Source organism: Neovison vison, chromosome X, assembly GCF_020171115.1.
Source record: "Neovison vison isolate M4711 chromosome X, ASM_NN_V1, whole genome shotgun sequence".
NCBI classification, from domain to species: domain Eukaryota; kingdom Metazoa; phylum Chordata; class Mammalia; order Carnivora; family Mustelidae; genus Neogale; species Neogale vison.
In genome coordinates, this window is record NC_058105.1 from 31,396,644 (window position 1) to 31,415,572 (window position 18,929).

Consider the following 18,929-nt stretch of genomic DNA (forward strand, 5'->3'; position numbering starts at 1 on the left):
GGAGGATATTCTATGTGAAAAATAATGTCATAAGTAAAGGTACTAGAAAAGAGGTAAGCCTGGTTTTTACCAATGAGCCAGTCTAGACAACAACCTGATAAAGTGGGTCAGAGTACTTAAGAAGATCATGAAAAATAGGGTTGAACAGTTGAGCTGGGGCCAGATTAAAACAATCTTTAAATTCCAGGGGTGCCTGGCTGGCTCAGTTGGTAAAGCATGCAACTCTTGATCTCAGGGTTATGGGTTTGAGCCCCAGGTTGGGTATAGAGATGACTTAAAATCTTTTTTTAATTTAATTTAATTTATTTATTTGACAGAGAGAGATCACAAGTAGGCAGAGAGGTAGGCAGGCGGGGGGAGGGGAAGCAGGCTCCCTGCTGAGCCGAGAGCCCAACGCGGGGCTTGATCCCAGGACCCTGAGATCATGACCTGTGCTGAAGGCAGAGGCTTTAGCCCACTGAGCCACCCAGGTGCCCCAAGATCACTTAAAATCTTAAAAAAGCAATACAAAGCAGAAAATCTTTAAATTTCTATGTTCTGATACAACACTGATAGAAAACCATTGGGGGTTTTTTACTCCACACAGTGTTACATAATAAGAGCAGAGTTTAATTCAGATTAATAAAAACTTTTATATCAAGTCTGTATAGCTCTTTTGCCTTAAACATGCACCTGTTCCTTTTCTGTCCTCTGAATTAAATGAAGAACAGTATCATACAAACATGGATATGGTATTGTTTTGATCAAATACATTATTACATTTACTTAAAGGTGGGAATAAGCCCATTTCTTAACCTTTTCTTGAGTTCCTTTATCTTTGTTCGTAAAACACATTTTCCATTACTAATCTTTATTGCTCTTTTCAGGATGCATTTCCTTTTTATCCCACTTCCTTTTCAATATTATACTGATAAAAACTGATACAATATGCTAGTAAGTTAACTTCGTGCAGAATTTAGTGGAAATATTTGCTTATCAGATTGCTTTTTAATGCCCCAAATTATCAATCTAGCTTTTTTCAAAATGACATTATATTGAATGTGAAAACTATTGACATCCAACCAACTTTTGGTAGTAATTATTTGTAGCTCATATGGTTTCTATATTATAGTTGTGTAATGTCAACGCATATCCCCTTGTGTTTTAATGTGACCATTTAAAAATTTATCAAACTCATTTAAAATGGCTCAGTCTTTCAGGGTATTACATACGTACCTGCCTCTACTTAATAGGATTTGAAGTTTTGATACACTGGGTAAGTTTAATACAGGGAACAGAAAAGCCCTTTTTTTCCCTAATGCTCAGGTCTCCGCCCCCCACACAAAAGTATGTGAAGAAGAAGGAAAAAATAGATGTGGGGAGTTTTATAGGAGAGGGAAAGAGAGATGTTAGAGTAAAGAATCCAAGAACAGATAATAATCTGTGTCAGTGGAACCCAAGGCCCAGAAGAAATAGAAAAATAAAGAACTAAAATATGGCTTGGGACAGAAAGAAGTTCAGTTAAAGCAACAGGAACCATTTTACAGATACTCTAAAAGACTCACTGGAAACTTGGCGCCCTTTTGGTAAAGCAGAGCTGTATCTGTGTTTGGTGAACTCGAACACAAAGAGAGACAACAGACTTTATAAAATTTTGACAAGAGGAATGAATACAAATCTGGTGGAAGAAAATGATTTTATAATAAAAGGGCACATTTTAAGTGTGCAGGCTATCTTTTTTTTTTAGTAAGTTTTTTTATCTAAGTAATCTCTAGACCCAACATGGGGCTCAAACTCACGTCCGCGCTCCACCAACTGAGCCAGCCAGCTGCCCATGAGGATATCTTTGATGGTCTTCCTAGAGTTAAATAGGGCCAGAGATTTATGGGAGTGAAAGCCAAAGGTAGATATATAGAAGGCAGGTGAGAATTGTGGAGGAGAATAACCTCCCCTTTTCTTTGAATGTGTGCCTTCTTCACAAAATTAAGAGTATAAAAGTTGTTTAGAGAAATGACTGTCTTCTATACAACAGAATATATGATAGAAGGAACTTTTTTTTGCTCTTGAGACAGAGTGGGGATGTACAGATAACAGCATGCAAACAAGATATTTAGAATCTGTATGAAAACAATCTGAATTGACAGATCTTATTTGGATAAAGATAGCAATAATCAGGAATAAAATTGGCAAATATGGAATTGGATGTTGGGATTGTTCATTTATGCAGTTGAAAATAAAGGTTGTGAAATCTACAGAAAGGGAAACTGCTTCGTATGTGGTGAAAATAAATGCAGAACCTCACAGAAGCAGACATTTTGGCAAAGGTAGATAAATTAATCTTAGAATAAAAGAGACTCAGAATGTGGTGAAAGTGGTCTTGGAGCTTTAGCTTCCTTTCTTTGGGGATCCCAGATCATACTGAGGAAGGGCAGAGGATTTTTTTTTTTAAGATGGTGCAAAGGGAAGCAAAATGATCAGGTTTGTGAAGCGTGTAAAAACTCCTTGTGTCTTAGCTAAAGCATCCAGATTTTGAGGATGGAGTATATACCTCAACAAGCAAGATTTTAATAGAATGTGGACAAAATGAGAAAGGACACAGATAATGATACAGGAAGTATCAGCTATTCCTTTGTTCGAAAGGAAAAAGGAGGAATAATAAGGAGTAGGAGTGGAGCCCAGTAACATCATTCAGTTCCCAAGTATGAAGTACTTGTAGGAATGGTTTAAAGGCAGAAGGGCTAGCCAATGAACTGAGGGTTTTATTTGTTTGTCGCTTGGGCTTTTGTTGTTTTTAGTGGAAGAAAATAATGGACTGGATACAATCACTGCTTTTGACAGAATAAGTCATGATTGCCTTTCACAGATAATTATCTGTATAAACCTTAGAGAAGATTCAGGAATTTTTTTCATGACTAAAAATGAAGCAAAGTGGCATACAGTACCTAGTCTCACTGCACTGGTATTTTGACATCTTTTTTGTCAGTACCCAAGGTATAATCAGTTTCCCAAGATAAACCATATGCTTTAACTTGCCAGTAGCTATTAAAACGTTAAAAATACGTCGTCTTCAAACCAGCAATTCCACTTTTATGAATACCTCCCACAGATCTACTTACACAGGTAAGTATATATACAAGGAGGTCTGTTGCAACATTGCTTGTAATGGCAAAAGTTGAGAGTCGGCCCAAGTGTCCAGAGGGGAACAGATGAATAATGAAACGGTGCCAGCATGATGGAATCCCCCAAAAAGAAGGAAGTAGATCTGTGTGTATACAATACTGTCCATTTTATGTGCTCAAGTGAATTTTTAACAGGCACAGTAATATGTAGAGTATTCTACTTTTTAAAATCCCATTATACATACAAGCAAATGGTACATTATGCATACATATAAAGAGGCCTGGAGGGGCGCCTGGGTGGCTCAGTATGTTGAGCACCTGGCTTCAGCTCAGGTCATGATCCCAGAGTCCTGGGATTGAGTCCCACGTCAGGGTCTTTGCTCAGTGGGGAACCTGCTTCTCCTTCTCCTCCCCGGCCCCCTACTCCTGGCTCATGCTCTCTCTCTCTCTCGTTTTCTCACTCAAAGAAATAAATAAATTCTTGAAAGAAAGAAAGTGAAGAAGGAAGGAAGGGAGGGCCTGGACACATATATATTAAACTGTTAACAATAATTACTTCCTATATGTAGAAATGGTGTTTTAGTTTTCAATTTATATATTCTATTTTTATAACAAGCATGTATTTCATTTTTTTTAAACCTGCAATTTGTCTGAGGGAGAAAAAGGCCAAGCCCTTGTGAGTCAACCCTTCCCCACCAACCCTGGTTCAATCCCTCTTCTCTCTTCTTAGCCATTACTGTTTAATACAAAGAAGCACCGTGGGCACAATTGGTTTTTATTATTGGGAGAAGTTTCCCAAATGAAATTCCTGGTTTCTCTTCAGCTTAGCCCAAAACTAAAACTCTGCTCAACATGACCCCATGGTTTTAAAATACCAAGTGGTGGCAGCTTCTTGGTAAAATAAGGGTTGTTTGTTCCTGCAGTAACTGAACATTAATCGAACATATATTAAGTGCCAACTGTGTACCAGGCAGTGGGGAATGCAAACATGCCAGTCCCTCAACCCTTCTATCTGATGGTTCCCTCCATCTCAGTCAATTTCTTGACAGTCCTGGCCCCACCCCATGGTCACTTTCAGTACTTCCCAGTGCTCGTCTGCCTTTGAAAGGCAATCCCCCTTAAACTTACTGCACCGTAGGCTCCTGTATATGAATTTTCAAAGAGCTACTTTTTACCTTCTGCATGAGACTATTCCCCTACAATGGACATCACTTCTTACCTTCACTTCTCTAAACAACAGAGGCTGGAGATCATTTAGCAATGGAAAAATGGAAACTATCAAGGGTCGGGTATAGAATGTTTGTGTTTATAGAAGAAAAGAGGCATTTGTGAAAGATTTGATATTTGTGAACAAAAACATATGTCAGTCACTGTTGGAGAAAGAAAAATATGATACATAATCCTGTTCTAAAGTATATGTATAATGTATAAATATTTTTTGGAATAAAAATATTTATATCTCTCTCCAGAGAGAAAGTGGCTGGATCACATTATCTCTTTGAAGTTCCAGTTCTGTAGATTCAAGCATTTTCTTTAAAAAGCAATTTAAAAATTATGATGAGAAGATGTTTAGGCTGAGATTTATATTTTACATATGGGGAGAATCAATATTTCTCAAACTGCATTCTTCAGTATGTCATGCCTTTTGCTTCTTAAATCTGTGAAACACAACTTTAAATAGAAGTTTTATTTGGGGTCATTAAAATGCGAAGGGGATGGAGTACTCATTGCTGTTAGTTCTTGTTATGTTACATTATTACATTACAATATATATTAGAAAGAAACTTGTATGAGGACCTTCCTGACTTTTAATAATAATATATTACCATTTGGAATTATAGAGTAAATCCTGCTAAAATCTTCATTTTTGAGCTTCAGTATTAAATTACATATTGTCTCCGTTTTGTGCATTTTACCAGCGTATTATCATCTTAAATTGTTGCATTCTTCCAAGAAGAGACCAAAGGAACAACTGTTTATTTGTCATGGGTTGGGATCGTCGTGGGAGTGAGTGGAAGAGCTAACCAATAGGGCCTCTTCTCGCAAGGGCCCCAAATTGTGGGTGACAACCTATTAATTCTCCACTGAACTTTAGGCATTTGGGAACAATTATGTCTCATGTTAGCCCTACCTGAGCTCTTTTTTCCAAAGGTAATCAAAGTCCAAACTTGATACCTGAAGGATAATTGTCCAAGCAGCAGCACTCTTCTGCATATAAGGATATCTAAGACAATCCCTAATTCTTAAAGAGACGGAACAATCTAGTTAGTAGAAAGGAATTCCTTTCTTGCAATTAACACAGGCTCTCTATACCTTTCTTTCTCAGAAAGAACAAAAAGTGGGGGCGTCTGGGTGGCTCAGTCCATTAAGTGTCCTACTCTTGGTTTTGGCTCAGGTCTTGATCTCAGGGCTGTGAGATGGAGCCCCATGTGGGCTCTGTGCTGGGCGAGGAGCCTGCTTAATATTCTCCCTCTCCCTCTCCCTCTGCCCCTTCACCCCGCCCCCATCCCCATGCTCCCTTACTCTCTCAAATAAAAAATAAATCCTTAAAAAGCAAAAAAACCCACAAAAGCTAAAAATAACAGGGTGTGTCCAGAATGTACAATAGAAGAACTATAAATATATTATTACAGAAAGCATGTTATCTACCACCCTAATTCTGCACGCAGGAAAATGAAAGCATATGTGGTAATTTCTTTTCAAAATAAGATAAAGCCAGTAGTTGCATAAGGAAGTGAATGTATATACTCTTCCCATATGTGCTCTTAATCTAAATTAGTCTTAATTTTACCATTTCCTACTTTGAATTAAATCGTCATCCCACATCAAGTAAGTTGTTTGGTTTTCTTCTGAGTAATTAATTATTCTATTGGTTTTATCTTCTAAAACACCCATCAAATGTATAGACAGAATTTTAGTGGACAGAGATTGGCATACCCATTCCACTCTGATTTGTGGCTCAACTCGTGTTCTTGGTGTAGGGCTTTGACCAGCTTCGACTTGAAGGATTGCTTTGCGATGTGACCCTGATGCCTGGTGACACAGATGACGCCTTCCCTGTGCATAGAGTCATGATGGCCTCTGCTAGTGATTACTTCAAGGCAATGTTCACAGGTAGGGTGGCTTGTTAAATTCTGCACCCCCATTAAAACAATCTGAAAAAGGCAGATTTCCATATTTTTGTTTCTAAAGTGAAATTCAATTCCTTAGATCTTGTCTTTCCAAGAAGAAATCATTTCCAAAGGAATATACACCCAGTACGTGTAGTTGTAGGTGGCGGCTTTTAAAAGTTGGGAACCAGATGTGCCTTTTTCATACTTCCATCCACTTTTGTTTCACAACTTCTTTTTTCCAGCTGCACATCTGGATGCTCCACCAGAGGCTCTGGGTGTGACTAAGACAATCTTGAACCCATCAAAAGATAGGAAGTGACAGGAGAACGTTTTGGAAGCTCTCACATTATATACGACTTCCATTAGTATAGAGCTATTCCTTCTTAAGTACTTTCTTTTAACTGTAAAATATGTGGAAGTCTGACTCTGGCATGAATGCTTACATAGAATAAAACTCTTCCTTGATTTTATTGCATCTAATTAGCAGCAGAAGTGAGTTTGACCTTAATTAAATTACCCACCCTCCTTTCATTGAATGTCTTTTTATTTAAGGTGGAATGAAAGAACAAGATTTAATGTGCATTAAGCTTCACGGTGTGAGCAAAGTCGGCTTAAGGAAAATTATTGATTTCATTTATACTGCAAAGCTTTCTCTTAACATGGACAACCTTCAGGACACCCTCGAAGCTGCCAGTTTTCTTCAGATTCTGCCGGTTTTGGACTTCTGCAAAGTATTTCTCATATCTGGGGTAAGCCGTCTTCAAATCTTCAAATCTTTTCCTACAATACAGTCTGGGGTACCCTGTGGAAAGCCTGGTGAATTGGTGAATTGAAACTTTGGCCCTTAGAGAGAGGACTCAGGGAGTGTGTGTTCTGGAATGAAGTTGAGAGCCAAACAGTACAGGTGTCTTTTTTATAAAACAGAATCATTTCCTAAAAGCCTTCCGTGTAATCCCATGACATCAGACAGTAATAGTGTTTGATAACAATATACACGTTAACCCGTTTACTGATGTTATATGTTTTAATCTGGTTTTGTTTGCCTTCATGATTTTAGGCGGGCAAGCTTTCTTAGATGGGATTCCATGAAAACATAATCTGAACTTCTCGAAGTCTTTTAAACTAGGCTCAGTAATTTTTTTTTTTCTTCCTTCAATATGGGAGCTAGGTCTTGAGAAGTAGTAACACCTGTGTGACAGCCTGTAAGATACAAATGTTAATTCCATAGAAACTTATCACCCACTGAATCATTTTTGCCTCTTTTCAAGAGATAGGAGGGGGCACAACTACCAATCAGCGAACTCCATAGCAGTCACATGGTTCCTGAAGGCACCGCCCTATTGAAGACCCTTAAATTATTGACTTCTGGGAAATGAAATGCTTTGGCTGCAAAGAAATATTGCCAAGAAGATTTCTAGAGCTTATAGAGCTGCCTTTTGTGACTGGAAATGATGGCAGTGGTCAATTTTGATATATTTTCTAATTTGTTAAATTAGTGGGTAATACATTTTTCTATAATTGATTTAAATTCATACCAGTTTTTATATTAGTAAATAATTGCTGTTGAGCTTTTTGAACCCTAAGTTTCAAGAGAACATGTCCTAAGTGATTTTATTAATAAGCTACTCCTTATCTTACAGAGTCAGCCCACAGCTAATTTAGCTGGGCTATTGAAAATGTGTTTCGTTCCTGTGTTTCCATTTTAAAGAACTCAGACTACTGTCTCACTATTATTTATAAACTTTTAAATTAAATGCTATTTTTCACACTTTTAAGGCAGTCTGGTATTACAACATTGCTCTGTGTTGCCCTATTCACTACTGTATAAGTAACCACATGAAGTTTGTTTATTTCTCGTGATACTGTTTGTCATCCTTACTGAATCTGAACACTGAATTTCCTTTTAACTTAAGCACACAAGATCCTTCCCCTTAGGTCCTATAAGCATCTCTCTTCTAGTTTTGTGCCACTGATACCGTCTGATGGCTTCATCTCAAGAAAAAAACCGAACTGAATTACATGTAATTTTTTTAAATGTATCAAGGCCAATAATGAACTTAGTAATAACCTGAAGTCTTACATTTATAGACTCTTAACAGTCCTTCACACTGATCTCAACACATGGTCATCCCGAGCCAAACTTAGTACAGTGTGGTAATTTCTTTGGAACTAATCATTAATAATAGACATGTATTGTTGACTTCTTCTATAATACCAGAGTTTAGTACTTATGACTTTAGATACTGGTTGTGATCTATTCCTTTACCTGAAAGAAAAGGACCAAATGGAATAAAGCATGATTTTTTTAGAGTTATTTATTTATTTATTTGACAGAGAGATAAAGAGCACAAGTAGGCAGAGAGATAGGGAGAAGCAGGCTCTCTGCTGAGGAGGGAGCCCGATTCAGGACTCGATCCCAGGACACTGGGATCATGACCTGAGCCAAAGGCAGCAGCTTAACTGACTGAGCCACCCAGGCACCCCTGAATCCTGATTTATGAAAAGTCATAATAACATACAAATGTCAAAGTAACAGCATTAGAAAACAATTTTGTTCTAGAAAACTCAAGTTATTTAAAGAAGATATCCTAGTAATTTTGCAATAGTGACAGATTTTCTATAATCAGAATGTTGGTTCTTTTTACCTGTTTGAAGCACTTATTATAACTGTGTTTTACCTGGTTGGAAAATTCTTCATTTTTATGAACACTTAATACTGTCTTATGATTATGATCTTCATTTCTAGTGTCCTCTGCAGACATCCTAAAACCACTTCTAATGGAGAAGAGGCTTATCTCTGACAAAGCTTTACCTGTGGTATAGTTTACTCCTCCCTCTCTCGGTTTTAGAAGTTTCTACAAGCTCTGAGGAAACACCTCTTTTCTTAGCACCATTCTACTTACCCCGTCTTTCACCCTGCTTGCAGAGGATATGTCTGCGTGATTTTACTGTGGAAATAATTCCATCTCAGAATCTACGATAATTTTTTAGAACAGCTGGTAGATTATTAGCATAAGGATTATATAAAATCCAACTTTTCCTTCATCCCTCTTGCATGCGTTCCGTTTCTTAGTTAAATGTTCAGCCTTATCCTGTTTATTTCCTGTTTCCTTCTCAGCAATCAAGTGGATCAGGCGGAAGAGTTGCCCTTGGGTGTCTTTTCTACTTATAAGAACTGGAAGTTTCGAGATAATGTATTTTTCAAAGGTAGATTTGTTTTGAGTTTTCCCACAAGCTAAGATTATGGATAGTTTTTAAATCGAATGATCTCATATTTCAAGGATTCTGTGCTTAAACCAAAGGTTTTGAGTGAGTGGGTTTATGTTTTTAATGATGTGGTGTGATTATACTTCACATAAGCCAAACAATACTTGGGTTTGAGTTTTTAGAAAGAAAAATAAGCTTCCAATATAATTTTGGTCTATCCCATTCTTAATCATTTGTGTAGGTGAAAATGTGACTTGGCAAATAACTCACAAAGCATTTTTATGGTGGCTTTGAATGACAGCTTTCAAGATTTATTTATGTGAGAGAGGGGGAGAGTGCAAATGGCCAGGGGAAGAGCAGAGGGAGAGGGAGAGAATCTCAGACTCCCTGCTGAGCATGGAGCCCTACTCAGGGCTTGATCCCATGACCCTGAGATCATGACGTGAGCTGAAATCAAGAGTTGGATGCTTAACCCACCGAGCCACCCAGGCGCCCCTTGAATGATAACTTTAAATATGATAATAAAGCCACGCTCACCTTTGGTGAGGTAGAAGCACCAGTGTTCTAGAACAGAACATCAGGTTCCACAGAACAAGAAGCCCTCCCCTCCCAACTTTGCCATCTTTTGCAGTAATGCTTTTCTCTTAAGGTGCTAATTAGTATTATAGTTTATGGAATCTGGCGCTTTTGTTCTTGCTATGTTTCTTTCTTGCCAGTTGTAGAAAAGACTATGAAATGGATACAAAGGGATAGCAGCAAAGGATGTAAGGCAGAGTAGGTAAAATTATCTGTTCAACGAAAACATTTGCTCTCCTATCTCATGGAGATGATGGGAAATGACCTTCATTTAGTTACAGGCCTAAAAATTGCATTTGTTTTTGTCTTTATGACATTGTATAACTACAGCATGCTAAATACTGTGTAGCCATTCCCTGCTTTACAAACAGGTTGTGGTTAAATTTTTTGTTTATTGCTTGTCTGCTATTTGGAACGTGTAACGTCTAGCATTTGCCCCAAGGAATTACTGTTACAGAGGATTACAGGCTAGTCCACAAACCCCAATTTTTAATATGAGGTTTCTTAATGAGGACATTTGTCATTGAAGTGAAATATTATAATTTAAATATACAGTTATCCAGAATAAGCAAACCATAATGAAGGTGAGCAAGAAACCATTTTCTTTTTATATAAAAGCATATTTAATCAGAGAATGAAGATGCCATTGTGCTTTAGACTTTCTTTAAACTCATTCCTTTTTAAAGTTGTGTGGTGTTTTTTCCTTGATGCGTGTATAACATTGCTTCCCCTCGTACATTTATCACTGACTGGGGTGGGAAGTCACAATGAAATGTAGAGAAAATTTATTGAGGCAACCGAGGATAGTAAAGAATTAGTGACAGTGGGAAACAAAAAAGGCGAGGGGCGGCTGGGTGGCTCAGTCAGTTAAGAGTTCCACTCTTGGTTTCAGCTCAGGTCACCAGATCAAGACCCACATCGGGTTCCATGCTCAGCAGGGAGTCTGCTGGAGATTTTCTCTCTCCCTCTCCATTTCCCTCTGCTCCTCCCCACCCATTCTCTCTCTCTCAAATAAAATAAATAAATCTTTAAAATAAAAAGAAAAGAAAGGAGATGAATATGTAGGAGAGGCAAAAGGCAGAGAAAAAAGGAGTTCTCTCAAGGGAAAAATGAAGGCAATCAGATGGTATTATTGGAAAAGACAGTTTCTTTGGCTGTTTAGTGATGGTATTAACAGCAAGCTTTGGGAATGTTCTTCTTGATGTCAGAATTTCCTATATAGTAATTATATTTCATATTTCTTGTTTGATCTAAATTGGATTTTCCCATAAAAATTAACAAACATGTCTTTTCAGATCTTTTTTTTTTTTTTGCCTTTGGGAAGGTTTAATGCAAATCAGAGGAAAACTGCTATAGATAATTTTACAATGAATCAAAACTGTTCTTCCCCTCCCCCAACCACACCATTCTAGAGTTCATTGTCAAGGCAGATGTTCAGCCAGTCACACCCAGATACTGGTTGTCTATGGTTGAGCATCTGTTCTCACTAGCTGGTACCAGACTGTGCTGGTTGTTAAATATTCTAAATATTATTCCTCCCTATAACTAGAATCACTGCATCCTTGCCCATCTGCCATGTGGGACTCTGTAGGGGAGGCAGAGGCCCAACCTAGGCTCAAACCAATTCATTCTCCCATGACCATTATAATATGTAATAGTGTATCCAAGAAGGGATGTGCACTCAAAGTGCAAAGCGGTAAGACAGTTGGACCCCCCAAGCTGGAGACACACCATCAGTATTCCCCTCAGATAGCAGTTAGAATGTGAAGAAACACAAAGCCTGCGACAGGAAGTTTCTGATTTTTAATCGTCTTTTTGTTCTTCTTACCAGAAGGTCCCTTCCCTGTGTCCTGTGATGTTCCCACCTGTGGAAGGAGGCCCGGGACAAGATGCCTCTTCCATCATCTGCTCCCCCTGCCCCAAAGTAGCTTATTTGATTTCTTCCCAGTCTATGGACACACTTTGTCTCTCTCTGCATCGGTTGTTCTTGATGTCAGGCTCCCATCTTAATAAACTTGATGCCACCAAGGAGAATTTGGTGCATTGACCATCTGAGGAGTCCCCTCAAATTTGCCAACTAACTGCTTAGTCTTTGCATTTTCCTTGAAGGTATAGAAGCAGATACTTGTTTTTGTTTTTGCTTTTCTTTTAAGTGGAAGCTTATTTGTAGAACACAGTGATCTTCAACAAAATAACATTGCAGATTGCTGATGAAACCTGTCGTTAAAATATCATGTGATGGTAATAAAATGTTTGGGTGCATTGAGTGTGATTTGAACAATTTAATATAGCAGCAGTGAGTAACAGTGTGTTAATGAGAACACCACTTTGAAAATTATGATGCCTGGAACTGCCTTTAGGGTGACCTAGGAAGCTGGTTTGATTACAATAGAATAATTTATAATATTTTATATAGAGGAAACTTAGATATGCACTTGATTATTTTAAGAACAATTTTATTGGTTCTCATAAGTGGTTGAGAAATTTTGTCCTTTTTTACTTCTCTATCCTTTAAAACACTAATGTATATTTGAATTCATGTCTATAATCTCCCTTCTTTGGAATTTTGGCCAGGTTATATATTCAGATGAAATTAGAGTTCTTTCCACTTATGAGCTTTTTTTTAATAAGCTTTAAACTTGATATTTTATATTTCAAAATGTAATGTATTCTAATATATACATGAATTTCATTAAATGTTACATTACTGCACATATCCATTATTGAATACTATCTAGGCTAAATATTTGAGTATATGTTAACTGAAGCACTTTCAAGAATCCTGACTGAGAGGTGGATGAAAATAAGCCATAATTGAATAATTGCATATTTTTTCAAAATCGTTTACCATTATCCCATCATTTTGATCTGCTTATATTGTTAACTGTTATTCTAGACTTTGCTTCTATAATCCCTATAATCTATGATTAATTGTTTTAGCTTTGATAACACGAACTTCATAAACAACTAATTTGCTATTACATAGTTTTTATCTGGGTTTCATTTTTAAAAATTAAGGGTCTAGTAATATTTTATACTAATTCAGAATGTATTCTATTTTTAGTTGGATCTCTCTTCACATCTTAATTTTTATATTGCTGATAATTAGAGTGTTTAACCTTCGTTATTTACCCACAGTGTGATAGCTGTTGTACATGGGGTATAGAAAACGCTAGTCCTTCTGTCAAGAAGACGACAATTTGGGAGGTTATGAAATACCTTTCTCTGATGGTTTTTAAGAAAAGAGTAGGCAGCTATCTGGATATACTAGGAGGTCTGTCAAGGTCTTTTGTAGTTTTGTGTATATGTCTCTGAGGATATTGATATATAGAGGATATTTTCCAAATGCCCTTAAATCAAAGGTAGGTTTTTTTTAATATTGTTATTTTATTAAAAAAATATTGTTATTTTATTAATTATTTTATTATTGGATGAAGTTGAAGGGGGAGAAGGGGAAGGAACTAAATACCTTAATCACATTTCTAAATTATACAGTTCGGTTTTTAGTTTTTTCTCTCTGTTTATTTTATATGCTACAAACTGAGACTTATATTTGGTGACCAGCAATTGACGGTATCATTTTGCCTATTTGAAGTTCCTATTTTTTGTGTTTTTTATTGGCAATCATATCCCTAATGGTGAGAATCTGCATACCTGGGAATAATTATTTTTGTGTTCTCATCAGCTTTTGCTGATTCGTACTAGTCAGTTGGTTCCAAAGTGCAAAACCCTTGCTCTGGGGAAAAGGCTCCATCTTTCGTGCTTCAGAAAGTCACTAATTCCTGCCATCTGAGGTGATTTGGGCACCTGGGAATGGACTATAACTTCATTTATACGATGCAAACTTCTATGAGATGCCAACATGCCACGCCTAAAATTGGATTGAAATGTATTTTTTTTTATTAAACTGCATTGGAAAAGCAAGGTACTGAATGGAGTGAAACTGTGTATTTCAAAAGTCTCCTAATTTCATTTATTTTTCCTACTTCTTTTGTGTTGCAGTTCTGTTTTGGCTAGCTTTTTAATATATAGCTGTTAAGGATTACAAAGCAATTAAAATTTTTTAGCAGTTCCCATAAAGCAGATCAGATGCTTAAAATTGTTCAAATTCTTCCTGAGTAATCAATCTATGAAAATAGCCTTGTGTGTGTGCCGTGACCTTAGAGCGTTCAGTGATGATCTGTCTTACCTGGGCTGATATTTTATGCGGAGGAGTAATTATTTTAGTCTCATTTCAGCTTTTAAATAAAAGGATAATAGAAGAAGTAGCCAGTTTTTCTCTTAATCACCGGCCAACCTGTTAACGATTCAGTTGCGTCCGTGAAGTTTTCGTGACATATGCAAACACACACACTGAGAAAATTAAGAGAAAAGAGTTGAGTCCTTTGCCTGTGACCTGCTCGTGTGTTTGTATACACACAGGTACTTGTATGGTAGCCCTGTTTCGATGAGTTGTGCCTCACATAATATTTGCTGATATGATTTTCCTGTTTTTACTTTTGACCAGTTATGAAAGCATCAGAAAGAAAGGCCCATCTTGCTGAAGATGGGCCTCTCCGTCACTTGTCCTCTTTTCCTATTTTCCATTTTTGCTGCATTGTCCTCTGTGCAGGGGAGACTTTTCTAGGCTCATTTTGACTCCAGGCAGAGCTAGTTTTGCTGGAGTAGGAGAATGGCCAAAGGAAACTGTGGCAAGCCATCATCATAGACGCCAGAAATTAACTGTGCCATGAGTTAAGTTTGGTGGAGTTACACCTGTTCCATTCCTCATGGAAGTGATTCCTTTCCTTGTATTGCCACATAAATAATGTGAAAATAACTCCACCCTAGGAATAATTGCCTTATTAAACTCCCTTCATTGGAAACAATAACTTTTGAAGGAATCAAAATGCATTACAGTAATGAACCATGACTGTTTACATGAAAGAGAGATCTAGAGATCCCGTATAAGAGATTTTCTGTTTGCCGTTCTGCTAGCAATGTACCTTGCAAGAATCATGACTGAGAAGTGGATTAAGGTGAACCACACTAGAATAATCCTCTGTTTTTCCAAAATTTCCATCTAGCCAGAATTTCATTTAGTATTTTTTTTGAGAGGGAACATACATTTTTCATGAAGAGAAAAGGAATTATTTTGGCCATAATCAAGTTACAACATTGTTTCTTAGGGTAACTTCTGATTACTGATTTTGATACTTTTTAAGTTCTTCAATATTCAGTAAACATTTGTTGTCCGCTTATCCTTTTTTAATTTTAATTCCAATATAGTTAACATACAGTGTTATGTAAGTTTCAGGTGTAGAATATACTGAGTCAGGAATTCTGTACATTACTCAGTGCTCATCAAGATAAGTATACTCTTAATCCCCTTCACCTGTTTCCCCCATCCTCCCAACCACCTCCCTTCTGGTAAGCATCTGTTTGTTCTCTGTTGTTAAGAATCTGTTTTTTTGTTTTGTCTCTTTTTTCTTTGTTCACTTGTTTTCTTTCTTAAATTCCACATATAAGTGAAATCATATGGTATTTGTCTTTCTCTGACTTACTTCGCTTGCCATTATGCACTTTAGATCCATCCATGTTGTTGCAAATGGCAAGATTCCATTCTTTTTTATGACTGAATAATATTCCTCTGTGTGTGTGTGTGTGTGTGTGTGTGTACCACATCTTCTTTATCTGTTCATCTATTGGCAGACACTTGGGCTCCTTCCATAGTTTGGCTATTGTAAATAATTGTGCAATAAACATAGGGGTGCATGTATCCTTTCAAGCTGGTGTTTTTGTATTCCTTGGGTAAATACCCAGTAGTGCAATTACTGGATCATAAGACAGTTCCGTTTTTACTTTTCTGAGGAACTCCATACTGTTTTCCACAGTGGCTACACCAATTTGCATTCCCACCCACAGTGCATGAGTGTTCCTTTTTACTCCGTGTCCTTGCCAACACTTATTTCTCCTGCTTTTGATTTTAGCCCATTCTGACAGGTGTGAGGTGATGTCTCATGGTGATTTTTGATTTGCATTTCCCTGATGATGCGTGATGCTGAGCATCTTTTCATGTGTCTTTTGGCCATCTGAGTGCCTTATCTAGAGAAATGTCTGTTCCTGTCTTCTGCCCTGCCCATATTATAATCAGATTATTGTGTCTTCTTGGTGTCATGCTGTATAAATTTCTATATATTTTGGATACTAATGCTTTTTTGGATATGTTATTTGCAAACATCTTCTCCCATTCTGAGGCTGTCTTTTTGTTTTGTTGACTATTTCATTTGCTGTGCAGGAGTTTTTATTTTGACATAGTCCCAATAGTTTATTTTTTGCTTGTGTTTTCCCTTGCCTCAGGAGATATCTCTAGAAAAATGTTGCTACATTTGATGTCAGAGAAACTACTGCCTGTGCTCTCTTTCTAGAATTTGTATGATTTCAGGTCTCACTTTTAGGCCTTTAATCCATTTTTAGTTTACTTTTGTGTCTGGTGTATGAAAGTGGTCTAGTTTCATTCTTTTGCATGCAGCTTTCCAGTTCTCCCTACATCATTTGTTGAAGAGACTGTCATTTTCCCACTGCATGTTCTTGTTCCTTTGTCAAGGATTAATAGACTATATAATCATGGGTTTATTTCTGGGTTTTCTCTTATGTTCTCTTGAACTATGTATCTATTTTTGTGCCAGTACCATACTGCGTTGATTACTACAGCTTTGTAATATAACTTGAAATCTGGACTTGTGATACCTCCAGCTTTGCTTTTCTTTTTCAAGATTGCTTTGGCTATTCAGGGTCTTTTGTGGTTCCATACAAATTTTAGGATTGTTTTAGTTCTGTGAAAAATGCTATTGGTATTTTGATAGGGTTTTCGGTAAATGTGTAGATTGCTTTGGGTAGTATTGCCTTTTTAACAATATTCTTGCAGTCCATGAACATGGAATATCTTTCCATTTGTTTATGTCATCTTCAATTTTTTGTCACTAATGTTTTATAGTTTTCAGAGTACAGGTCTTTTACCTCCTTGGTTAGGTTTATTTCTAGATATTCTATCATTTTTGGTGTAATTGTAAATGAGATTGTTTTCTTAATTTCTTATTTTGCTACTTCATTGTTAGTATATAGAAATGAGATGGGTTTCCATTTATTGATTTTGTATCCTGTGACCTTACTGAGTTCATTTATCAGTGCTAGTAGTTTTTTGGTAGAGTCTTTAGGGTTTTCTATATGTAATATCATATCATCTGCATATATTGATAGTTTTACTTCTTCCTTGCCAGTTTGGATGTCTTTTATTTCCTTTTCTTGTCTGATTGCTGTGGCTAGGACTTCAAGTACCGTGTTGAATAAAAGTGGTGAGAATAGACATCCTTGTCTTGTTCTTGATCTCAGAGGAGAAGCTCTCCATTTTTCCCCATTGAGTGTGTTGTTAGCTGTGGGTTTTTCATATATGGCCTTTATTATACTTGAGGTCTGTTCCCTCTAAAGATACTTTGTTGAGGGATTTTATCAGGAATGGATGTTGTACTTTGTCAGATGCTTTTTTCTGCATCTGTTGTAAGGATTACAGGGTTTTTATCCTTTCTCTTGTTGATGTGATGTAGATAATTTTCTTTTAGTTACCCTTCTATGGGACTAGGTAAAGGTGGTTTGTGAATTCTCTTTAGATTATTAATGTATTTAGATAAGAATTTTGATTGGCATCTATATGGACAGTAAAAAGCTTAGTTTACTCAGGTATTTATGTTATCCAGACTGGGAGTGTCATGAACTTGGTAGCATTTTAATTTTTCTTATTGGTTTAATAGGTCACTTTAGACAATTGTGTCGAAGTTGGTCGGATTGCCAACACCTACAATCTGACAGAAGTGGATAAATATGTCAACAGTTTTGTCTTGAAGAATTTTCCCGCACTGCTGAGCACTGGGGAGTTCTTGAAGCTCCCTTTTGAGCGTCTTGCCTTTGTGCTTTCTAGTAATAGCCTTAAGCATTGCACTGAACTTGAGCTCTTTAAGGCTACCTGTCGCTGGCTACGCCTAGAAGAGCCTCGGATGGACTTTGCTGCCAAATTAATGAAGAACATACGATTTCCACTGATGACACCGCAGGAGCTCATCAATTATGTGCAAACCGTGGATTTCATGAGAACTGACAATACCTGTGTGAATCTCCTTTTGGAAGCCAGCAATTACCAAATGATGCCATACATGCAGCCAGTGATGCAGTCAGACAGGACTGCCATTCGCTCTGACACCACTCATTTGGTCACACTCGGAGGAGTTCTGAGGCAGCAGCTGGTTGTCAGCAAGGAATTGCGCATGTATGATGAAAAGGCCCATGAATGGAAATCGTTAGCCCCCATGGATGCCCCACGGTACCAGCATGGTATTGCTGTCATTGGAAATTTCCTCTATGTCGTCGGCGGACAGAGCAATTATGACACAAAAGGAAAAACGGCAGTCGATACAGTCTTCAGATTTGATCCTCGCTACAATAAATGGATGCAGGTCGCATCTTTAAATGAAAAGCGCACCTTTTTCCACCTAAGTGCCCTCAAAGGATATCTGTACGCAGTCGGTGGGCGAAATGCAGCTGGTGAACTGCGTAAGTGTGTGCATTTATGTTAAACAGAGAGGCTAATTTCTTTACCCCCAAATTCTCATTAAACCATAAAATAAGCAGTTCTGGAAAATTAAAGACAAAAATGTAGCTAGGGTTTCATTTAAACTGTTCTGCTCAGGAAATATCAGAGACAATCCGTATGCCTAATCCAGATTTATATTTTTGGCCAGGGTACAAATGATATCTTAGGAATACATCAGTATGTTGCAGAATATTTTATTTGGCAATGTGTATGGTTTTCATCTTGACAGTGTAACTACGAAGTATACTCTGCTCATTTAAATTCTAATCGAATCTTGGACAGAAGTCTGGCATATTTCCTTATTTTCCGTTT

At 37.2% G+C, this 18,929-nt stretch overlaps 1 protein-coding gene across 4 annotated transcripts in view; it reads left to right on the forward strand.

Annotated features, from left to right (window-relative positions):
* KLHL13 (kelch like family member 13) overlaps positions 1–18,929 on the forward strand; it is a 200,232-nt gene that overhangs the window by 169,713 nt on the left and 11,590 nt on the right. For all 4 annotated transcript variants that reach the window (XM_044234328.1, XM_044234324.1, XM_044234326.1 and 1 more), the window contains 3 exons: positions 6,080–6,212; positions 6,764–6,960; positions 17,782–18,577. In XM_044234328.1, coding sequence (XP_044090263.1) covers positions 6,080–6,212; positions 6,764–6,960; positions 17,782–18,577 — 1,126 coding nt within the window. The remainder of the gene's footprint in view (positions 1–6,079; positions 6,213–6,763; positions 6,961–17,781; positions 18,578–18,929) is intronic.